Raw genomic sequence first — 25,937 nt, forward strand, 5'->3', positions numbered from 1 at the left:
TTATACAAGGCAATTGACTAAAAGCTATAGTGAATCGAAGACCTATGATGTATTCTTGTTCATTCCAACATTACACAAATATATACACTTCTAAAACTTGAGTGGACTTCAATGATAGAGAAATGTTGGAGAAAAATAATGGTCAAGAAATAAAGGGAAAAAAGAAAAAACATTGAGGCTTGAATCCAAGAATACGAAATATTAGAGAGAAACAAAATGAAAAGAACAATAATGCCATGCAAAAGCTTGGAAGGGAGGAAAGCAAGTTGTGTTGCAACAAATGAAGGACAAGATCAATTTGGTAAACAATATTCTACAAATATTATAATGAAGTAAACTATTTACAAAGGAAGATGAGACCTCATAGAAATATTACACAGTCCCATCAATATTCTCCCCTCCTCCTCCACTTTCATGTGAAAATTCAAGTACATTATCACAGACAATAAAATTGTGAAACCAAAGGGTTCCAAGGTTGGTACACCAAGACTCTTTATAAACATAGAAGTTATGTATGTGAGTCTAATAGATGTGTCAGAGAGAACAACTCTTTAGATACAAATTAGGAGCATGCCAACATTCTGCGGAATCTTTCCTCTCTATCCCTTCGATGCTGTGAGGATGTGGTCCCTGATGATGTTCGTCTTTTCTTCCTAGGACGGAAGAAAAAATCTTGTGTGTCAAGAACATAGGAAATCTGCATATGAAACTAGTGATTAAGAAAAACAGAACCAGAGTTTGTGTGCCACTCACTATGAACGAGCATAACACAGCCAAAAGAAACCAAACACAAAGCATTCTTCTACAGCTATTGGTTTTAAGGAAATAATAAACCAGAAGATCAAATTGCCTTGTCAATGTTTGATTGCTCATATAATTAGGGGTGTGGAAAAAATCAAATGAACTGAACCAAACCGTGAACCAATTCGAACCGCACCAAATTTTTTCAATCTGATTTAAGAATCGAACCATTTTCTTCGAACCGATTCAAGAACCTGATCATTTATTCAAAACCTTACCGATTCGGTTCAGGCTAAAAACCAAGCTGAACCGAACCAATATCCATTCCTAAGTATGTAAAAGAATCAAATGAACTTAACCGAATAACGAACAAAACTGAACTGCTGCACATTTTTCCAAACTAGAACCCATATATTTTCTCCAAACCGGTTCAAGAACCAAGCAACATTTTAAAACCAGTTTGGTTTTTCCGAACCAAATCACTTTTCCGGTTCGGAATAGAAAAACCAAATTGTGGACACCCCTACAGTCTCGTAATGGCACATAAAAACCCATATGCTAAAAGAACAACTAAAGTTTCACACCTATGTTATCATAACCATTAAGCACCGGGAAGAATAAAGCATTCACCATCAAAGCTCCAAATATATCCTTTGCTAGATAAACTTGACAAGTCAAAAAAATTATTAAATATCAACATCTGACACTTCTCCAACAGCTTACAATCCATCCTACATGTTCAAACACCTATCTCTATGGCATTCTAGGAAACTTTAAGAAAAACTTGCTCCCCTTAAATGGATGAAGATGAAAAATTTCTTGAACTGTGTGAAACTGCAGGAATCTTACGAGATGGCAAACTTGATATTCATCTACTCCTCATTATCTGTGAATACACGGATGATTAACATGAATATCATAACAATGTTATATTAATTTAAACATATTAACTGACTTTTATAGATTTAAAGATTTATTTATTTTCTTATCGTTTAGATGAAATCAATGTGTTATGTCCATGCTTCCTCTTCTCTATGTTTCACTAGTGCCTTATTTTTTCGGAGAAAACTTTTTAAAGATGATAGAGGGTTTTAAATTGTGGTTTGCACTCGTTTGGAATTTCTATAATGGCCACACAACTGCCACTGCAGCACTAACTACAATTTAAAACCTTGGAGGAAGAAGGACAAAGGGCATCTCTACATCATTGGAGAGAAAGAGAGAGAAGATAAACATAAGGAAGGAAAGGTTCCACATATGTCTAATAATGTTGCAAAATAAAGCAGAAAGCTGCAAAAATGAAAACACAAGTATGAAAGAGAAGCATACCTTGGATGAGTTGCAAGCTATCTTACATTCCAATCCATTAATCACTTTAACACCTTCCATGGCAGAGCATATTGCAGAAAGCTCATCTACGTCTCCATATTTGCGTTTGTTTCTGCATATATCAAAATATAAAGCAGCAGCTTATGCATTACCTAATTGAAAATGATTGCCAATGTATCCACGTAGCTAAGAGCATGCAGTAAAATCCAAAAACCAAAATGTTAAAGCCCCAATTTGCAAATAAAGAATTAAGCAAGAATTTTTTTAAAAAAAACGGGGAATATAACTAAACAATAAATGCACCAAACAAAAAGATTAAGCTTGCAGAATCTGTACCTTTGCATTATAATGCCATGGGGTTCTTTTTTGCCAGGAATGACAGACAGAAACTCATTGTGCAGATAAAAAGAAAAATTCGGATCAATAGAAACCGCAAACAACTCAGGCTTTTCATTCATGTTGTCCATGAGCTGGATGGATAGACGAGTGGGGGTAGAGGACTGCAATAAGATAACAATGGAAAATAACATTAACCACAGATAACAATAACAATTTATAAAGTCCAGAACACATGTTCCTGTTCCCAATTCTTTTTTTAAGAATAAGGAGAAAGGGGAGTCACAAAGGACCTACACATTGCAAACGGTATATATTCTCCTCATGAAGGATGACATGTGCATTTGCATGATATACTGAATCAATTAATTTCCCAGGTTTCCGAGACTTTTCATACTCATATAATTGGAGTAGTTTATTGTCTAACTCATCGGTTGCAACAGTTTGAAGCTGCAGAAAAGGTTAATATTCAGAACCTTTAAACGAAAACAAGTAATAAGCAAGAAGAAATAAGATAGATAAACAAAGCAACACACCTGTCTGACCAATTTATATATTAACTTGTCCAATGTGAATAACACATATGACTGATTCCCAATAATAGCTCGGCATTCATCTTCAAACTTTGCATTCTCGGCAGATCCGTCAAGCAAGTTGTACAACGCATTCATAAATCTAAAGAGAGAACATGGACAATCAATCCAAAAGTGCAATGAGCACTCTATTTTATTTATTCATTTTATTATTATTATTATTATTATTATTATTATTATTATTATAAAATAATAATAATAATAATAATAAAATGGGGATCTTGGGCGTTGCTAAGGATAAGATGAAAATATACCTTGAATAAGGATCTGGGGAACTAGTATCTTTTGCTTTCCATTTCATTTCTGCACTCATTGAATTTGTTTTTGCTGATAAGATCCTTTCATAAAGAATCTGCCAAGTTCAAAAAGAATGTGTATGACATCCACACCAAGAAGAAATTTCAATATCAAACACCAGGTAATAACATTATCCTTACTTGATGAAGCCTAAAAAGTACATAGAAATCATCATTTCCGTAAAACACCCTTGAATCCTTCATTTCTTCAACAAATGAAACTGCTGAGACATGCTTTGTGAGAGGTTTCACAGACGAAAGGAACTTTTCTGACAACGGTAATGATGAGCCATCTCCGCCAGCTTGTGCATCACACATCCCCTCAGCTTCACCTTCACTCTCAGCCTTACCATCAACATCATCGTGTTCTATATCTTCTTCCTCCTCGTGATCATCCCGAAAGCATTCATCACCAGCAGACTCACTGCCTGAGACATCTTCACCACCTTCAGAAACATTTTCACTGTCCTCATCATCAGCATCTGCATCATTATCACCTCCAGCCTCTGGACAGCACTCGTCCTCTCCATTTCTAGACTGATATTTCCTTCTTTCCATATTGTGCTTTGACTTAGGCATTGACTGCCCATTTGAATCTGCATAAGCAACAAAGTTATCCTCCTCAGAATCACCATTTGGTGATAATTCACCCTCTTCCTTTTCAATTTTGCAAGGCCCAGCAGATTCTTCATGGCTTTTAACATTACTGCTCTCAATTAGCACCCCATTGGCCACTGGTACTGGAGCTGCAATGTCACATCCCTGAAACACAAAGATAAGCACAGAAACATGCCAATATCAAATGGGATAAAATAAAAAATCCCTTGGTTTAATAAAAAAATTAGGACACAACTGATAACAAATACTTTTACTAAAATAGGTACGAGGTGAAATTTACCACAGTTGAGAACCCATACCTCCACCAATGGTACATTAACACTCTGAGACTTGGCCACAGAATCATCAGCATCATTAGGTCGTGATGGAGTAAGGACACAGCCTTGAAATATAAACAAAACTTAGTATTTTGACAAGAATAAAATTATAGTTAGCATAAGATACATGATACGTATCGTACGCCGTGATACGATTCACAGGCTCAACAATACATATCGAGAGGGTGTATCAGAAACGGGGTGGTATTGGACGATACGATACGCATTGTATGCTAATACAAAAATTCAATCAAAATTTGTAATTTTTAATATAAAAAAGAAAAAGAAATAATGATTTAATTAGTGATTTAAATTTAAAAAAATATAAAATATTAATATTAATAAGGAAAAGAAAATAAAGATTTGATTTGTGATTTAAACTTAAAAATCAATATGAAAAATCTGTATTAATAAAGGAAATAATTAAATAAATGTTCTAAATCTCTTCAATCTTCAAAATAAAAAAAATAAATCAATACAAAACTGATTCAAATTAAAGCAACAGAAGGTTGCATAAACAAAAAGCAAAAAAGTGCCTTTTCAAAATATCTTTACCGCTTTGCTTTAGCCTTACGAAGTCGAAAAATCACTAATACATGATGATCTATGAAGCACCGACTCTGACACGGCGTTTTCGATACGTTCCCAATACGTTCTCGATACGACTGTTAATTCGTTGATATGATACAATACGTTTCCGATACGTTGGAAAAAAAAAATTCGGAGTATCGGTGCTTCATAGATGATGATAGTGATAGTAGAAATCATACTTGTGAATAGCCCCGCCTTAGCACGCTATAGCGGAGTTGCGTTGTGGTGCAGCGGCCGGCAGCCATAGACCTCGTCGCGACGGTTTGGCGAAGTGTAGCGAATGTTGCGGCGCAATAGTGTAGCGAATGTTGCATTCCGTTTGGCTGAATCGCGGCGCAATAGTTTATGCAAAGGTGTTCTCGTCGTAGAAGGAAGAGATTTACAACTTAGATACAAGTGAAAGTGAAGATGAAGATTTGGATGTTCATGATTTCAATTATGATTAGTTCCTTAAATTCTTTGATTTTGACATTTCAATTAAGTGGCGGTTTGAATTTTGACTAATTTTGCCACTTTATTTTGTTGTGTTACATTATTTGAGACTTTAATTCCTTCAATTTGCTTATGATATGAATTTTAATGTTTGAAATGATTTATGTTTGAGATCCTTCAAATTTGTTTTTTATGTCACATTTTCATATTTTAAGTTTTATATTTGTGGAGTACAATTTAGTGTATCTCTTAGGTACACTTTGCACAATAGCGTTGTAGCGCTATATTGGAGGGTCGGGCGCTACGCGCCGCTATCCGAGATTAATAAGTATGGTAGTGATAATATTAGTTTTGATGATTGATGAGTAGGAGAATAACTAGTTTATACTTTAGTTACTTATGTATTTTACTTATCGGATCCTTTAAGGAATTTGGTTTTATATGATATTAAATATATTTTTTATTTTTAAATTATTTTTTATAGTGTCTTTGTATCTTAGATTCACAATACACAATACGAAAAACCAGCCAAACGATACACGATATGTATTGCGATTCAACAACCTTGAATAAAATTCATTAAACCAGTAATGAAAGAGAATTGAAGTGAGCAAACATAAACAGAAAAACCAAAATCATGGAGGATGTCAATTTTGCAAACTATGTTGTATACAGACCTGGAGTTGAATCTAGGTTGGTTCTGCTTATGCTGTTTTCTCCTCTAATTGCAGTTGGTGCACTGTTTTTAGCTCCTTGCTCATCAGAGGCAAATGGTTTACTAAACCCCGAGGCTTTATCACTGAATTCTACATTTTTCTGCGCTTTTTCCATTAACGGATCATCTCTACTAACAAGCTCACCACCAACAGGTCCATTTTCTTTATCACTGGCTGCTACACTAGTCCGGTGAACATTCTTTACCTCAGTTACTCTACCATCAGCCTCATTCTTATCAGATTTTGGTAACCTTGAATTTATTGGAATAGAGTCTCCATTAGTGCTTCCATCACCCACTATATTTGGTGCAACAAAATTGCGAACATTATGACCTGCTTTCCTGTCCTCTGCCCTTTCTGTTCCATGAGAAGGAACATCAAGCATAGGCTCCAAGAAGGTACTATAGAGCCTCATAATCTTATTTAATAGCTCTTTACTTGAGAATACCTCTTCACATGAATACCGAACTAGTTTATACAGATCATCATGAATACCAGCATCAGAATATTCAAAATCCAGATGTGGAATTAGAGGCTGTTTATTTCCAGCTGCAATAGACTGAAGAATATCATCCTCTTTCTGCTGCTTCTCTTTAATTTCTTTAATCTCAGCCACAAAAGCTGTATATTATCAAACAGAATATTCGAACAGATTAGAAGGATTTACAATACAATCTGTACCCTGTAACAATATAAATATAATGAAAGCAATCAAGAACTATAAGTACTTTTTCTCATGCTTATGCCATAGCTAGGTTCAAAATTTCTATTATTTGAAACCCGTAACAAAATAATGGCCATTGAAGCCACTAAGCAACCATTACATAGCTTCAATGCTTCAAGGAGATGAAAAAATTGCCAAACTAACCCATGTACCTTTTGATTCCAAGCATAATAATACTTCTACGATTCTACCCCGACTTATTGATGCATATTCAAGGAGCTAATGGCAAATCAAAGCAATGAAATGTAAATATCAATGAGCAAATACACTTATAATTCCATCATATGACTTAAGCTCAACTTACATTTTGCGCCCACGTTCTTGGAATCTTGTTGCTTGAAATAGAAGCTACGATGATCAAGTGATTTGTAGTGATTTTTAGAATAAATTTCAGCCCAAACTTTATTGAAATCTGAACGACACCGACTCCACTCCTCCTGTTTCTGCTTCAGTCGAGTCAATATTACAGGGAGCGCATGAGTTGGGTTTTTACGCAATATGTCTATAACGTCAAGACCATGGTCACCATATAGACGTTCAATGCACCTTAAATTTAGAACTGCAATACGTAACCTCAGACAATCAATTCATAATGCTAAAATAATGGAGAACAATAATATTAAAGAAATTAACATTTTTTATTGAGATTATTTTGATACTAACCAGTAAAGTAATCTTCAATACGGTTCAGAGTCTCCATATTGATCTTATTTTCATTCATGTTATTATATAATTCCTCTACACGTTTAGCTGCAGAACTCACAGACTCTAATAACATGTCCAGCTCAAATCTACATCAGAAATAACAATATCATCATCTCTTGCTACATATTAAAACATTTTATCTTTTGACAAAATAATGACTCCAAAATGAATATTGCATCTTGGAGGAAAAATGAATAATAGAATCAAAGAAAAACTGTCAGATCCAAGAAAAGGAAAGTAAAAAAAACAAATAATGAACTACCCAAAATAAAAGGGAAACAAAAAAAGCAGCCCAAGTTTTACCTGTCATCTTCACATCTGAACAAGCTCTCTTCGTATTGATTCCTGCGCATATGTTTGAAAGAGTAATCCTCACTTCCTGAAGTCACAGATACCCAGTGATCATTCAATACTTGAGCACCAAGCTCAGATCTCTGACTAGCTGTAGGAATTGGATACTGCAAAATAAATAAATAAATAAATAAAGCAACAAGGCATTACACAAGAACAACACATTGATAGAGCAACAAAGAAAGAAATCAAACAGAAGCTATATATTACATCTGCAGGTAGAAGCCGGTAGCTGGGAGTGCAACGTTTACAGTCACTAAGGTCAAGTTCTTGAATGGATTTTCCCATGTACTTCTCCCTGTATCTTTCCTTCTCTTTAGCTCCATCCATCTCACGCTTCTGCTCTTTGTCTTTGTCCTCCAACTTTGATGATCTTGATAAATGACCATCAGTAGACAGTGACTCTGAAATCAACATATTTGCAACATCAAAATTGACCAACAATATATGGAAGAAAAAAAAATCATTTAAAATGCTCAGCATAATTAAACAGCATAAACCTCCCAATGATTCCTTAAAAGAAGAAACTTGTAATGCAGTCAACTTACAGTCCTCCTCCCCAAAATAAGAAAATAAAAACACAATAATAATAAGGAGGATAATTAATATGTATTGTGCGTTGACGTACTTTTACTCATGACACCAGCAAGGAACCCATCTGCAAGATACAACCTCAAGGTATTAGAAATAATAATAATAATATCAAGATTTTCACAACGCTTCAAGAAATCATTGAATTCATCCATAAGATCAGGATGCTTTCCAAGAAGAAGAAAGTTGAAAAACAATTACCAATATTTTCACAACGCTCCAGGAAATCATTGAATTCCTCCATAAGATCAGGATGCTTTCCAAGTAAATCGGTTACCTGAAATGATATAGATTATGAATAGTTGCAACAGAAATTCACAAGCTAATACTTCCCAGAATGTGGAACATATCAAAATCCAGAGGGTTTGAGCTTGTGAAAGAAGTCTGACCACCTAGATCTCCTCACATATTTAATGTCATCACTTAGACGAAGTACTAAACAGATGTTGATGAAAATAACATAATATCAGCATACAACTGAAAAGGCTAAATTGGAATACAATTGAAGTTCCTTCATACTTGAAACATAAATTTAAATTCAAGTTTTACTCATAAAGGTGGTAAGATCATGAGCCTAGTAACAGAAAATAATTTAAATATCTTAAAAGTACAAACCAGCAGACAGTGACAACCAGAGACTGGCATCAGGATCTCAGAAAACCATATCCATACAATCTAGTAAGACATAAAGTATATAATTATATATAAGTGCAATATTAAAACTGGGTTTAATGTTTCTTCTTTAACTGTAGAAAAAATTTCTATGCCACACTCACATAAAAATGAGTGGGTCCCATTAATCTTTTCTCTCTCCACTTTACAATGGGACCCACTAACTTTTATGTAAGTGTGAAGAAAAAATTTTCTACAGCAAAAAGCAGAAACATTTTCCCCATTAAAATTGCATTCTGAAACATTTTAGATACTGCAGCCAAAATTGTAGAACTAGGTCAGAAATTCACAAATCACAAGATGATTTGTTTATGAAATATAAAATGGTAGATAAACGGGTCATTTCATTTTATTTTCATTCACAGATCTTGAAACTGTTATACAAATGAAGCTTTCTAACAGTCTAACATGAGACCAGCATTTTTTCTGTGACTACAAAACCTTCATAGTTCATACACTGTATTAAGCCCCTTCCATTTTCTTTTCTGCCAAATCCTTTATCTCAATACTGACACAAAATAAATACCACTAATTTGTCCCAAGTACCATATATCATTAGTCAAAGCATTGAGTAGTCAATAATATGAAACATTAATTTCTCTAAATTTCTTCCAGAATTTTGAGAAAAAACTACTACCAACTAATCTTCATACTTCAACTAACGAAACTTTATAAAACTCCTACAGAACTAAAGGAAGTAACATAAATGATTCAATGCCAGCAAGAATACCCAAAAAATTATGTATAGGAGTAAAAGCAGACATGTCTTCGCGCATAATTTTTAAGTATATGACTCAGAGAAGCAATCACATACCAAATTTTGCAAATCATTCCTTTTTATTATTCCACTGCTGAAAATATGAAGGCACTTCAAGAAAGCTTGGTAGTCATCAGCACTGTTCAACTTCTCCTTAACTTTCTCACAGAAACTGAATGCTTGACTATACATGTCTGGCATGAATAACAAAAACCAAAAATCAACAGGTTAGAAAACTATACAGATCAATATGATGACCCAGTCCTATTCATCCCCATTATTTATCTATAAATGAAAAGCAGAAAAACTTGTAATCAAGAAAGATACTAACAGGACAAAGAAATGCTAATAAAGGAAGTATAAGAACTCCAAAACAGTGACGACTACATTTAATCACGCATGTGTTTTTTTCCCAATAAATACTAGATTACAACACTCAACACATTGGTTGGTCCTAATGGTGAGATGTATCTATCTCTCAAAAAAAAAAAAAAAAGAGAAAAGGGGGCCGGGAAGAGATGACAGTATCAGAAATATCAAATATCACAAGATACATGATAGTTTCATAACATTGATCAATGTATAAACCCGGACTTGTCTCACATATTTCTCCCGTTAAACCAATTTCAAAAACGGCATTGGTTTACTCTAGTTACAGATGAAATTTGACACCAGAGAAAAGTAATTATAGTTTCCTTTCCTCTTCTCAATTTTCTTAGGTGGTGGTTCGCTTCACTTCTGCCAATAATTACACTATTTTATGACGTAGAAATAGATAAAAACCAACAGCGTATTGTAAACAAGATAGCTTACCTGCAAACTAAAATAACTGTATGAATCTAAAATGCAAGAAACATAATCAAGTGTTCAAGCAATGTACTTTGTCCAAAGCATAGCATGATGGCTTACTCTTTAAGGTATCCTTGTCTTCATTAGAAGAAAAGTCTGAAGCCAACCCAAAACCTTCAGCCTTCTTGACAGATTTCTTTTTCTCAGGAAAGCGCTGCAAGTTCAAATCCCTGCTGTTATCAAGATCAGGTTCTCTCTCATCCTGATCACGAATCCTCCTATCCTTACTCTCACGTTTCCTCTGCTCCTTGTGCATGTTCATCATTGTTTTGTCATCATCCAGCTCAGGGTGTTCAACACTCAGATCACGCTCACGGTCATGAGAAGGAAGCCTCTCTCGTCGATATCGTTGCTGTAAAAAGAAGTTTGTAACTCAATCATTAAAACAGAAGCTTACAAAAAAATTCATATAAAAGGGGAGGGGGAGAGCAACACTTACTGTCTTGTCTACTTGCATTTGCCGCATCATGGGTGCCATAGAACTCCGCTCACTAAAGCGCTGCAATGAATTTCGAGCATATGGAGCATGCTGTGTAGAAGGTGCTGCGGAAGTATCTGGTAAGAATCTAGTGAACTCCTCAAGCAAATCTCGATGATCCTTAAACAGGGTAGCAACCTAGAGAATAATAAAAAAAAAATTATAAACAATTCAACAAATAAGATTTTTTAAAGAGAACGAGAAAAATCAACAAAGAGTGCCCGAAAAAAGGACAAAGCATATTACCTCACTATAAACTTCACCGATGTCCTTATGCTCTTTGCGGTACATATTCAAAATGTCCAAGAACGATTTGTAAACATGCTCATCACTTTGGAATCGTTTCTGTGGAAGCAAAACCTATCAATTAGGGCTAGGAATCAACATTGCCAGTAAAATAACTCACCAACTGAAAAGCAAGTTCACCTTTATCTTGTTCACAAAACTAATAGCTTCTTCAAATTCAACAGTTTTCTTTGGAGGAGCCTCATCCTCGTCAAGGGTTATCTCATATCCCTTTGGCAGGAAAGTGTTAAATCCAAAAATCAAATTGTTGTGCCCTTTGAATAGCTCCTTCACCCTTGCTATGACACCAGCCGTGTCAGTCCTGGAAAGGACCAAAAAAATAGAGACCCATTGATTTTTTATGCACAACACTCCACTTTTCAAAATCATCACATAGTGTAAAAGGGGCTGAGAGTTTACCTTTGAGCCTTGAAATCTTTCATGACCTCAAGGAACATGTCATATTTTTCTCTTTTGTCCTGAAACATGTCTTTCACTTCCTTCAAATAGGATAAGGCATCATTGGTAGTCAGTTTCTGGGAAGTAGTTGCTCCCCCACCAACACTACCTCCTCCTCCTCCTCCTCCCCCTCCTCCTCCTCCTCCTCCTCCTCCTCCTCCTCCTCCAGGGACTTGGGTTTGGCCATAGCTTCATACACAGAATGCAATCACAATTTCAGATACCCAGAATATTAACAACTATAGCATGCTAATATCTACAAGATATCAAATGTTCAACTTGTTCAATGTTCAATCTATCCAAAATTTATAATATCCTCAAGATGAAAGAATAGAGTCCCCACATAAATGCATGCAGTGCTTCTATCCGTTTTTTTGAGTTAATCAATAAGTTAATTTACAACATTACTCGATATTACTTGCTTGGTAAGATTCATTCATAGACTTAAGCAAATCAAAATGCTCAGGCCATTTTCAAACACATCCTTTCCTTTTGACAAATGATCCCACCATAGAACCCATTCCACAGTCAGATTAAGTTAAATTAAAGAGAACCCTAAGGAAATTCAGCAACAATTTGTCACACAAGTGAAAAAAAGAAACAAAAGACACGCTTAATTTATTAATGGGGGAAGCAAAAAGCAAGAACATGACAAAAGACACAGGCTCCATTCTCGCGGCACGAAATAGGGTAAACAAGCAATTCAAGAGAGAGAGAGAAACACAAAATTGGCACATAAAATTAGTGAATAGAAAATAGGGCAAAACGATTCTTCGAAAAAGAAAACTTACGAATCACCACGTGAGGAACTAAAGGGGCGTTTGAATTGAGAGCCAGAACCAGCATAAATGTCATCCCTTACTCTCTTCATCTCTGCCAAATCAAAAGCACAAAAAAAAAAAATCGAATTAAAAGAACAATAACAAGAAACAAGATATGAAGAAAAACATTGAATTGAAGGCATATAAAGAAAACCCAGATAGTGAAAAGGGAAAAAGAATGGTACTTTATCGGTTCTCCAGATTTTCCTAGGAAAATTTGCTGGAAAACAAGTCGAGTAGATCTCTGAGGGACAAGAGAAAAAAAAAGTGAAGGGTTTGATCGGACAGAACAACAAGTAAGGTAAACAAGAAAAAAAAAAATAGGTTTCTTCTTTCTCTGTCTCTCTTACGTTGTTACGTTAGAAAGGAATTGAGACAGAAAGAGTGAAAAGCAAGATTTGCAGAGAGAGAAAGAGAGAATTTTGAGATGGAAACAGAGGAAGAGAAGCGGTGGGTACGTGCAACTCTCTAACTCAAAACTCAAAACTCAAAATTTGGAGTCAGAAGGAAAAAATAACAGACAACAAAAGCATTTGGAAAAAAAAGAAAAGAAAAGGGGAAGTGAATTTATGTGAAGAATGAGAGGAATAGCTTGTGTTTATGTTGTTATTGTTTCGAATGTGGGGGAGGGTTGGTTCCGAGTTTTGTTGGTCTCGTTTATGTGTGTGTTGTATTCTTGGGTGGGTTTACTTCTCCTAATGCTTCAATGCCTACTTGATCCATGGATTAAGCCCATTGTTTTTTTTTTTTGCTTTACTTTTTTTTCTTGATTATTTATTTATTTATGGGTAAAGAAGATAAGTTATCTTCAGGGAGATCAAAATGACATCGTTTTGGGAGCAGAAATCAACGTGTTTTTATAATTATAATATATTGCAGATTATATTAGTCTTTATCATTATAATTTTTTAACCATATAATCTCAAAACGACGTCGTTTTGAGCTCACTGGAGATAATATCTCCGGTGACTGTCCCTAGAGGTGTTCGCGGTCTGGATTGGATTGGTTTTGAAAGAAAAAATCATCCGATCCAATTCCTTCGGTTTGATCATGTAATCATCCATTCGGTTTGGATTTTTTTTCAAATCCGATCCGATCCAATCCAATTTTTTCGGTTTGGATTGGATCGGTTTTCGGTTTTTTGAAAATCCTAAAATTTGTTTCATGATTATTGTGCAAATAACATATTTTGTGCATATTGGCTTTGTAATTTTTTTTTTTAAATACAAAAGCATCAGATAATATAGTTTTTTTTGGACAATGAGATATGAAGTTCTACATAGATAAAATTTTGTTGATGAGATGTGATTAGATTTTTTCTTGGGTTTAGTTGATGAGTTAATGAGTCTTGTGTTTAGAAATTTTTGGACTATGATTAAGGAAAGACCCAAGTAGGTAGAGGAAAATTAATATATTGGATCGGTTTGGATTGGATCGGTTTTCATCTACCAATCCGAAAATCGATCCTATCCAATTAAAATTTGTTGTTTTCATTCGGTTTTCAATTTTTCGATTTTCGATTTATTCGGTTATCAATTTTTCGGTTTGGTTACCGCGGTTTGAATCGGTTGATAGACATCCCTAAGTGTCCCTTTATTTATTTTGGTTTTAACTTTTGATTTTTACTTGTGTTTTGCGTTTTAATAGTTTTTTGTTTTTTTCTCTCGGTACATCTCCCTTTCTCTTTTTCCATATCCTCTAAATTCAATTCTAAAAAAATAAAGGGTTTGGTGTTTGTCATTTTAAGAGAAAGATAGATACAGAAAAACAGAAATCATGGGAGAGAGAAAGTGTGTGGTTTTTTTAATTTAAAATTCAAATTTTCTGTGTCTGTATCTCTCTTAAAATGACATAACTTTCTGCCATTTAAAATGACAAACACTCTTCCCAAAAATAAAACAGTTATAATTTTTAAATTATTTTTACAAAATAAGCCTTATAAAACGAATAAAATTTTAGTATTACGAGAGTACCCACTTGAATTTAAAGATTAGGGTTTAGGGTACTCTCTTTTTTTTCAAGGGTTCCCTTTTTGTCTTTTGACATAACAAGAGCACTTTCCTACACACACAAATCAAATGTGGGTCTCACGCTTAAAAAAAAAAAGTCAGACCAAAGTCAGGATACGACGCCGTATCCTCAGGAATGAACAGTGTCATTCCTTGTTCATTCCTGCAACATGATTCTTATATTTCCCTTTTTTCAAATGTGAATTTTTTTGCAATGTGTCAGGTTTTTGAAAAGTGAATTTTTTTCGCACTTTCAAAAAAACGAATAACCACTTAGGTACTTCTGTAATACTAAAATTTTATTCTATGTTGCACCAACATCGATGACATTTCGACATGTTAATTGTAAAAAATATTAAATTTAGATATGTTAGGATACGTTTTGATATTATATTATATTTTTAATTTATGTAATGTATGTTATATTTAGTATTCAATAATTTAACAAAAAAATAAAGCTAAACTTATTATACCCATCAATTTTGTAAAGAAACATAATATTTCTCAAATGTTTATATTAAACTCAATAAAATCATAATCGTAATCGAACAAATCTAATAGTTGGAGCTCAAAGTGCAACGCAACGTAATTTTGGAACCTTTTTTTGAGTCTTTGCAATGAGTGTTGGAGTGTCGGGAAGTGTCAAAAAATGTCGAATACGATACGTCAAGATTTTAGAAGTGTCGGTGCTTCATAGGTTTTATTCTTATCAAATGACTTTTTTTTGTTATGAAAACAAAGAAATTATTTTTAGAAACCTCATTCAAACTAGGCCTATTTGGCCCATATTTTTCAAATCACTCTTCCAATTTTATTTTTTATTTCAAAATGCAAATTAAGTATGGCTTTTTTATTTTATTCAATAAAAAAGAGATGAATTACATTGTTTTTTTTTTCACTTGGATGTATATTAGCTTATTTGTCGTAAAGTGAATAGTAGTCATATAGATGAATGTGTAGCTAACTAATGTATTGCATCTTACTGAGATCTTTGCACTTGATTTCAAGTGATTCTTATATAAAATACATAAAATAAGTAAATATAAAATCGTTTTGGCAAGATATAACAATTAAGTATTTTTATTGAAAAAAGTGACAATAATGTATTGCATGCAGCATTTATATATGACTAATCGAATTATTGCTCTACCAACTCCTTAAAAAAAAATAGGGATGTTCATCAACCGATCCAAACCGATTCAAACCGCGGTAACCGAATCGAAAAATCGATAACCGAATAAACTGAAAATCAAAAAACTGAAAACCGAAAAAAACTCGCAAATTTTAATTGGATAGGATCGGTTTTCGGATGAGTTGATGAAAACCGATCCAATCCAAATCAATCCAATATATTAATTCCCCTCTACCTACTTGGGTCTTTCCCTAATCATAGTCTAAAAATTTCCAAACTCAAAACCCATTAATCTATCAACTAAACCCAAGAAAAAACCTAGTCACATCTCATCAACAAAATTTTATCTGTGTAGAGCTTCATATCTCATTGACAAAAAAAAAAACTATATTATCGTTCATTGATGTACTTGTATTTAAAAAAAAAATTCATAAAGCGTATTATACAAAAGATGTTATTTGCATAATAAGTATGAAACAAATTTTAGGATTTTCAAAAAACCGAAAACCGATTCAATCCAAATCGAAAAAAATTGGATTGAATCGGATCAGATTTGAAAAAAACTCCAAACCGAATGGATGATTACATGATTAAACCGAAGGGATTGGATCGGATGATTTTTGCTTCCAAAACCGATCAAATCTAGACCACGAACACCCCTAAAAAAAAGGGTAAAGTTTTCATGATCTAATAGTTTATGCAAGATATGTGTGATCAACAAATTTAAAAGATAAACAAAGATATATTATAATAGAGGGGAATTAGTTTACCCACTAGGGTTAGCCTAGTTGTGTGAGATGTTGTGTTCAATTCCTTGTAACCTCTAAAAAAAAAGAGGGGAATTAGTTTCTCGGACGAAAGGAGAAACTAATCTCTTATCACATAGACATCGAAACATGTGACAATATATATATTTTTTTAAACCCATAGGTCACATATTTCTTGTTTCGGCCGGAGAAAAAACTTTTCTTATATTAAATAAGAGAAATATTGCTCTATAATAAATAATGGTGGAGCTATAAAATTTTATGAAAATGATGAAATCTCAAGTTTAATATTCTTTGTAAATTATAACTATCTATGTAGTTAAGAGGACTATCACTGTTTATATGAAAATAAAAAATAAAAAACACAAATGACACTTACTACTAAAGATTTATATAAATTGTTTACCCAAAAAAAAATTATATAAATTGTTTACCAAAAAAGAGGATTTATATAAATTGTTTACCAAAAAAGAGGATTTATATAAATTGTTTACAAAAAAAACATTTATATAAAATTAAAGGGGTGTCATGCCCCTAGCCCTTTACTCGCTTCACCATCAATAATAATACTTTTTTTAATTACAATATTTTTAACTTGTTATATCAATTTCTGAAATTACTTAATTATTGAGTTTAAATTTAGTTAATACTTAAGTCATAATAAAAATAAGGATTCATCTGATGAACATATATGATAATAGATGGATAAGTATTGTGTTTGACATGAATCAGGTAAGGTCAATATATAATATAATAGACAAAAATATTCTTAATAACAAAATTTTATATAATTTTTTAAATTGAATTTTAATTGTTCTTTTTAACTTATTTTAATATTAGTTTTACTTTAAAATAATTTAAATTCATAATTTTAAATAAAATACATTAAATTACATGGGTGGTCTAAAAATTCAGGGAAAGAATTAGCTGAAAAACTTCTTCGAAGATATAAAGGGAATGTTCGTTCAAGAATTTCTACAAACAATTTATATTCAAAATTCTACCTCTACTTAAGCAAGAGGTATAATAGTAAAATATTAATTAACTCAGGTGTCACAAATTTTTTCAATTTCACTCTCACAAAGAAGTGAGATTCATACATTTAAAATTTTTTCCACTCATTCTCTCTCTCGTAATTTATCTCTTTCTCTTACTTAAAATGATACAACTAACTTTGTATCCATCAAAATGATACATATTTCTTCCTTACTTATTTTCTCCCTCGGGCAACTTAAGTAATTAAAAATCATAAAAGTTCATCTAATTCAGAAACAAAAGCATAATAACATTAATGTTATTTGCGTTTTATATTGATTAAATAATCATTTATTTGTCAAAAACACATAAGTTATGAAATCATTCTCTTGATCTTCCAAAGCTACTTCTAGTTTTTTCTTCTTAGTCTCATTTGGTTTAATACATGTTAAAAAACATGAAGTACAAACTTAATATAATTTGGATTTTGTCTTCATAATTCTCATATTTATAGAAGCATAGTTGCGTACCTTATTTTAAATAAGATGAAGAAGGCATGATGGAACTTTTATCTGAGTGAATAAAATTTAACCTTTCGTATTAAAATTTAAACTTAAATACCCACCCCCTAACCCTTAAATATAGATTCAATTATTTTGTATTAAAATTAAGGGAAAAATATTTGTTCTTTTAGAAGACAGTCATTTTAGTTAAAATTAATATTTTTTATTTAATATATAAATTTTTTAAAAAAATTCACTTTCTTCCACCATGATTTTCGGTTTTTCTTATCATAAAATACAGCCATTTTGATTAAAATATCACAGTCTTATGTCCTTTAAAAAAAAGAAAAAACTAATCTATAAAACTAAATGCGCACGCCTAACCCTTGTAATTAGGAAGACATGATCAATTTAATTATCCATTCATCTTAATTAGGCTTTCAATTTTAAATTGATTATCTAATCAATCATTATTAATATTGACAATAAATTATTATTGATTAATTATTTAAATTTTGTTAATATTGTATTTAATTTATTTTTTATTTTCTTTATTTTAGTCTCTCATATTTGTTTTCCCATTTCGTAGTATTTAATTTCTTGTGTTTACACACCTTGTCTTTTTTCTCTTTTGAGATATGTCCCTTGTATTCACAAATAGACTCATATTCTCACAAATAAATTGTTATTCATAATCTAAAAAATACAATTACAGTTAATTTCAAATAATTTATACAATATATGCAAAATTCATAAAAAAAATTCCAATGACGTTGGTTAGACTTAAGTCAAAAATAGGAAAACTCATACCAGAGATCGAAAAGTGATTGGCCAAAAATAAGACATATTGCATTTTAATTTACACGCTGGCCGCCGCCGCCACTAGATCTTGAATCCAAGAAAGTCTTTAATGGCTAGCTAAACTATGAATTATAGTTCAATGAATCAAGATTAATCTTAAATAATTCCTTGATTGTATGTGTTGTTTACATACTATTATATATTTTTAGAGTATATTGTAAGGTTTCATGCACATGTGTAAAGAGATATTTAAAACCAAGTGTACCACTACATGGAATAGAGAGAGTGAGACAGCATTGAATTAGATACTATTAACATGTAAATTGCTGCAATATATGTACAATAAAAAGGTTATGTGGTTTATATGTAACCAAAAAGAGAAAATTGAGTATCATTTTCAAGGAAACAAAGTTGTGTCATTTTGAAGGACACAAAGTTGTGTCATATTGAAGGACACAAAGTTGTGTCATTTTAAGTTAGAGAAAGAAATAAATTATGGGAGAGAAAATGGATGAAAAAAGTTTTAAATGTGTGAATCTCACCTCTTTGTGAGAGTGAAAGAATATAAGATGTGTCATTTAAAATGACACACCTTTTTCCCAACAAGAAAAAAGAAAAAAAGTTATGTGGTTTAGGGCATGTTTGGTGTGATGTATAAGGTCTGATAGTATAAGCTTATTCTATACGTTATGACATTTTCAGTTGTTTGGTGTGACCATCGTATAGTATAAGCTTATACAGCAGGATCCCTTTATACATCAAAATGATGTATAACTTAATCCGGCCTAGGAGTGGTGGATTAGGCCTGATAAGGAGTTGATGTATTAATATTGTTTTACAAGTACAATTTCCAAGAACTAATATATCATTTTAATATTTATATATTAAAATAATTTTTTTTAATATATTAATTTTTAAAATATTGGAGGATATTATCTTTATACAATATCATACCAAACGCTGGATAGTATTAAAATTTAATCAGGTCTTATACAATCAGGTCTTATACTATCAGGCCTTATCCTATACTATGCACTAAACATGCCATTATGTACATATCCTAAACACAATCAACCCAAACTACACATTGGTGGCAACAAACTATTTGGAGATCGTCTAAACACTTAGAAACATTACTGGGCTTTGATTTTTTTACGTTGTATGAGAATTATTTTCTTATGTTATGACTCAACTAGTGGTGGATCCCACATTTATTAAAAAAAAAAAAATTTGCTTACAAATCGATGGGTCATAACACTAGAAAACACTTCTCGTCAACATGAGAAGTGTTTTTCCCATCATCAGTTATGCAAATACATTTTGAAGTCACAATGTTGGATGAGTTGGAATCCTTCTGCAAGCACAAGTTCACCCCTTGTTGATCTGTGGTAGCTAAATGAAGCTTAATTAGAAAGTGATACAAATCTGCAAGAACTCTTCTTGTTTTGGCAATCAGAATTCACCAATTGCATTTAGGCACTTCTTAGTGCTAATCAAAAGGACATGAACCCCATCTCCATCATGCATCCATCTATCTTTGGTCTCACAACTACCCACTTCAAGTTCATTCTTGCTATTCACTTGGACACATTGACCACTCAAGAGGTAATACAATATAGATTCATTGGGGCCTTTAGTAAGTAGGATTTGCATCAATAACATAAATGTTGTTAGATACTTGTTTACATTAGCTTTTGTATACATGAATTGAATTTGTTTGATTAAGTAACTTGAAAATGTTTACCTTGATTCTTTCTTTGCAAAAGTTGAAACTTCTCAGTGAAGTTTGGGTATCTAAGTTGCTTCCAAGAGGCATCCATTACCCCAAATGACTCATCAAGTTGAACTTTGTCTTCTCTTAGGTAATAGCTACCATGAAATGCCCACAAGCCTCAATCCAAGTCCTTCTTAACAAGGTTGGTTTGAACTTTGAAGGCAAGTCAAGAACTTGTTGTCTGCTTCTGTAGAACCTTTCTGGTCAAACCCAAATTCAATAAAGATTAAAGGAGCTGCATCCTTACCATTGGTAAGGAACCCTGCTTGGTTGTCCAATCTTTCAATACTATTAGCACAGATCCTGTTTAATGGTTGCAAAGTCCAGATATCTTTCAATTTGAGTGTTCCAATTCAGAACCAAGAATACAAATGTGTCTCATACACCAATTTTTTGCCTAAGTATATCTTCAAGGGTTTTCTCTTCAAGAATTGAAACTCCTTTGTCATAATTCAAACCTGAGACAATCACTAGCACTTGTGGGTTAGCCATGTTAATGGCTATTGCTCCTCTGGTCGAAAAAATTGAATATACTACATTGTACCTATTACCTAGCTACATCTCACCAATAGAAGCATAATAAATCAACTGATATGTTTTCCCAAGAAGGAAAAAATAATTTTAATATTATATTTATGTATTTTGAAAAATACATAATTTGTAATTTCGTTTTGAATGGGAGTCGTACCCCGTACTCAGTGCGATGGTAGTACCAAAAATGTTCTCCCTTGGGTTATGTAATTGTACCAATCAACCTCATTCTGGCGTGTACATGCAATTCATTCCTCAAGTTCATTGCCACCACCTATTTTTAACAAAATCAATCACAACAAACATTTATGTCACATCCTATTTGTCCATGAACATAGAACTTGGCTTTATAGTAGATAGCAATGTAAATCATCATATAATACATACAGCAGAATTTTTAGCAAAGTGTTTGGCTGCTAAACTAAGGCCTTGCATCCATTCCAAGGGATTAAAATGTCTATCATTAAAGAAGCCATTCTCATCATCATCATCATCATTATATCACCATTTTGGCTCGCTAACATGGTTATCTAGCAACACCTTCACATTTTGAGCTCCAAGTTCTCTAATTTAACCACCATTTCAAAAGCTTTTATTTGTGTCATTTTCAACAAAGAAGGGTTGGTTTTGGCTATCCCTTCCACCACCTCTGGTATGTCCAAAGTCTTCAAGGTATCTTCCACAATATGATTGTCATAGCGTGTCCACATATATATTGCATATGTGAGATGAACACAATTAAACTTGTGTTTAACAACCTGAGTTACAAGGTCCTTCAATGGAATCATCTATGATCCATCTATTGTGGATTGCGAGAGGATAAGCATCAGAACAAGATGCAAACAAAGTAGAGAAAGAAACTAGGACAAGTAAAACCAATTGTGAGGTTTTGCACAACATTTTTGTGTGGAAGATAAACGTGACCTTGAGATACAAGCACGGTACATTGTTAAATGCTTATATTGAAAGTTTCTTACACAAAAATAGATCTTATATAGAAAGTTTCCTAATATAACTTCATTTTAGGAACAACAAAGTCACAAATAGATAGTAATCCGTTATCATACTAAAAGTCTAAAACAACAACATATGGCAATTCAAACTATTACTTTAAATAATCGATATTTTATAATTTTAATAATGAAAGTATGTTTTATTGAACTTCTAATATACTTTTTTATATGGCCAACTAAGCATATGTTTAGGTTAAAAGCTTAAATAAAGAATTTTAGGTTAACTTTTCTATTATTTGAAAGCTCTATACAAAGAAAGGAAAAATAACTTTTTGAGATAATTGTTTAAAACTCTTATTTTTTTTTTTTTCAATTCTATGGAATTTTATACATACTAACACACAAAAGAAAAGAAAATTATTATCCCCGAATGTTGCTTAGCCTAATATAATGAAAGTTTTAAGTAAAATTTGTTTTTTTGACCCTAAAGTTTTAAGCCAATTTATTATCTCCAAATACATTGTTAAATTAATATCACTATGGTTAATTACTTCATAAAAAAGGAGTCACTAATCAAACTAAAATATCTTTTTTCTTCATACATATTGATGCTTGAGATTCCTGATACGGATGAATACAAATTTATAGTATTATAATGTTTATGTGAATAGCTCTTGGAACACTCAAGGTGATACAAAGAGAGAGGGAAAAAAGAGAGTTGATGTTTTTGGCTTCGCTTTTACATTGTTTAGTTAATTATTTTGTTTTTTAAATTCCTCTATCTTGGATCTGACAGTTTTTTTTTTTTTTCCTTTCTACCTCCTGTATGCATTGTTCATTTTGGAGTTTGCCAATGATAGAATGTTCTAATATACATCAACTATCAAGATATGATGGTATCGTTATTCCTTATGTAAAGTAAATTTATGCGAAGAATGAGGAATAGCTTATGTGTTTATGTTTTTGTTTGGCATGTGTGATGGTTGATTCCTAGTTTTGTTGGTCCCGTTTATGATACCTTGTTGGGTGGGTACTTTCCTAATGCTTAATGCTACTTAATCCATGGATTAAGCACATCCTTTTTTCTTTTTCTTTTTTACCTTTTTTATTTTATGGGTTTTCACTTTTCACTTTTAACCTGTGTTTTGCATTTTGATAGTTATGTTTTCTCTCTTTCTGTCTATATATAAGTATATAACTCTTTCTTTTTTGGATACATATATATATTTTTTTTGATTTGTTTTCCTTCTCTTATTTGGGCCCATAATTTTCAAATCACTCTTCCAATTTTTGGATTCCAAAATTCTGATGATTTCAAAATGCAATTTTTTTTTTAAAAAAAAAAACACGTGGACTTCACTATGTATTTTTTTTTTATTAAAAAAAAAGGAGATGTATCGCATTTTTATGTTCATGTGGGATTTCTATATTATATTCATGTGCGAAAACATTATCAGATACAAATTGGACGCTGATGTGATTCACTGTGACCATCTTATTATATTCATGTGGGATTTTTTTATTTTTTTATTTTTTTGATAACATTATTTTTTATTTTTAACTAGCAATGTATTCTGATTTTCTATATTTGATGTGATTTAGGTCGTTTAGAAACTGAAATAGGAATTTGTTTTTTGTTTTTTTAATTTTTAGGTAGTGATTTATTCTGAATTTCAATATTTGATATTATGAAGAAACTGAAATGGAATTAATTCTCTTGTTCAATTCCTTCCCACATCGTCGCTTATTTGAGTTTGAACTGGAGTTATGGAAAGACAAATTACAAGTTATTTTGGGAAGACAAGTTATTCTGAATTTTGATACTTTATATGATTTAGGTCTCTTTTAGAAACTGAAATGGTAACATGCTCATGTCATTGATTGGTGTGTGCCTTTTCTAAAGGTGGTATTTGTTCTGGACGAACATTAATCTGGATTCTCTGTGTAGTTAATGTCCTCTCTTATCTTAATCCTTAGACTATATATAGGTGTAGTCTTGGAACGGTTACCTGTGTCGTGGGATTGGTGGTTACCATCATGACATCGTGGCAGGCCCACTTAAGACTCCCTTACTGGAAGTGCTGGCTGACTCAACTGACTGCTACTCCAGTACGTGCAGCAGTTAGGGACATGCCTACTCGCCTATTCCTGGTTCCGAGTATCTCATTTGTAGAAGCACGTCTAGCTCGCTGTGTTAACCCGGAACAGTATTGAATTGATTAAGGTGCCTATTAATCTTGATTTATTATGATAATCTTATTATGCAATTCCCCCTCATAGAGGAAAGAGTATATACAGGTATTTAATTACAAAAATGCTAATGGTATAGCATAATTGATTAATTGTATCCCCCCTCATAAACAGTAAAGATAGCATAACCTAACCATCACTCAGAGACACACACTCGATTAAGGTTGAAACATATATATGCTGCTTTTGTCGAAAGTGCTATATTAGCAGCAAATGATGTATCATCTTCCTGAGTGTTCAATATATTCTTCCCAGACACTCCAATCAGTGATTGAAAAGTAGCAGCAGCAGCCGCCAAAATAATACAAGTGTTTTTAAGTGACCATCATTTTAATTTTCTTTGAAACTTTCATATAGTTTTTAAACTAATGTTCCAAAAATCTCATATACTTTCGTTTTGAATCACTTATCCCATTCTTTTTTTTTAATCATATGATTTTTTTCATCCAACTTTATCGTTAACATCGTTAGAGTTTTTGGGAACTCGGTTTCCATGACTCGGTAGGGAAGTGTGTCGCAAATCAAACGTTGAGCTCGGAGCTAAGCAATCACAATCAGAGGTCGGCCAAAGTCACCAGGTCGGTCTGTACATAACGAAAATAGAAAAAATGCAAGAGGAGAGAGACAGAAAAAAATACAATAATCTTTTAATGTAAGAAAACTTTTCTCAATGTAAAGAAGTAAAAATCCACGCTATACTAGTCCAGAACCAAACTTTCACTATGAAAATAATGGGTACAAGATATCAAACTTCACAAACAATTGTAGTATACTCAAATCTCACCTACGATAGTGGTACTCTCTCAAACTTCCGTAAGGAGGTCTAATACTCAAGCTTCTGCTCTCGAAATTGTCTCACATTGTGTAACCCTAACCTCTCATACCACAAGCTTATATAGGAGAGGAAGGGAAATTCTATAATATGAAAAATGGAAACTAGAGTTTCTTGAGCCCCACAAAATAACATTGGACCTTGTGCACCATTGAAGGAAGGAGGAAAAGCCCAACAAGATCATCTTTCACTTGAAGCTTCTGGACCAATAAATATATCAACTTGTTAAATAATTGCTTGTGGTCAAGGGATTTCATCATATTCGTGCAACTCGAAGCAACAAATGCAAACATGTATATAAACTCTCAAGCTGAAGAAGCACTTACTATCTGTCAATGATAGCCTTTTGGGTGGTGTTTTGAGAATGAGAAATTTTCTCAATGGGTCAAGTGCCTAAAAGTGAGGTATGTTCATGATAAAAGACAAGGATTCTTCAATTATTTAATTTAACATTCGCAACAATATATTTACTTATTGTTGAAAAAAGATCTCTTATGATCATTTAGGAATGGAAATGATACTTGGTAATCATATCTGAAAGAAAATTTTACTCCAAGACTTGATGTTGGTAACATCCATCCATACATAATTATATATACATTTCAGCAAAAATGACGTTATAGCTAGGCACATTAATACAAATTGCAAACAAGAAATACTGCACAACTTCAAAGTGTCATCCCCCCCAACTCCTCAGTTTCAAGGGCAAAGCCAAGATTTTAATCTTAGGGAGCCGAGATCAAAGACTA

The 25,937-nt window shown here is 32.7% G+C and overlaps 1 protein-coding gene and 1 pseudogene across 1 annotated transcript; both read right to left on the reverse strand.

The window, feature by feature from the left end:
• Window positions 1-266: 266 nt before the first annotated feature.
• Window positions 267-13,314, reverse strand: LOC133308894 (paired amphipathic helix protein Sin3-like 2). Its single transcript, XM_061509629.1, has 23 exons — window positions 12,847-13,314; window positions 12,632-12,713; window positions 11,802-12,029; window positions 11,523-11,703; window positions 11,343-11,441; window positions 11,058-11,234; window positions 10,679-10,970; window positions 9,827-9,963; window positions 8,542-8,617; window positions 8,378-8,407; window positions 7,960-8,153; window positions 7,702-7,856; window positions 7,357-7,484; window positions 6,998-7,252; window positions 5,931-6,590; window positions 4,213-4,295; window positions 3,437-4,057; window positions 3,254-3,351; window positions 2,943-3,081; window positions 2,704-2,856; window positions 2,407-2,570; window positions 2,071-2,182; window positions 267-697 (listed from the first exon to the last, which is right to left on the reverse strand). Exons 2-23 carry the CDS (start codon window positions 12,709-12,711, stop codon window positions 563-565), a joined length of 4,197 nt encoding a protein of 1,398 aa, XP_061365613.1. The 5' UTR covers window positions 12,712-12,713; window positions 12,847-13,314; the 3' UTR covers window positions 267-562.
• A 6,986-nt stretch (window positions 13,315-20,300) lies between these two features.
• On the reverse strand, window positions 20,301-22,053 carry LOC133308901 (glycosyl hydrolase 5 family protein-like; annotated as a pseudogene).
• Window positions 22,054-25,937: the final 3,884 nt, after the last annotated feature.

The sequence above is a fragment of the Gastrolobium bilobum genome, unplaced genomic scaffold, assembly GCF_033153095.1.
Source record: "Gastrolobium bilobum isolate Gb01-03AN ecotype WA unplaced genomic scaffold, APGP_CSIRO_Gbil_v1 utg5203, whole genome shotgun sequence".
NCBI classification, from domain to species: Eukaryota; Viridiplantae; Streptophyta; class Magnoliopsida; order Fabales; family Fabaceae; genus Gastrolobium; species Gastrolobium bilobum.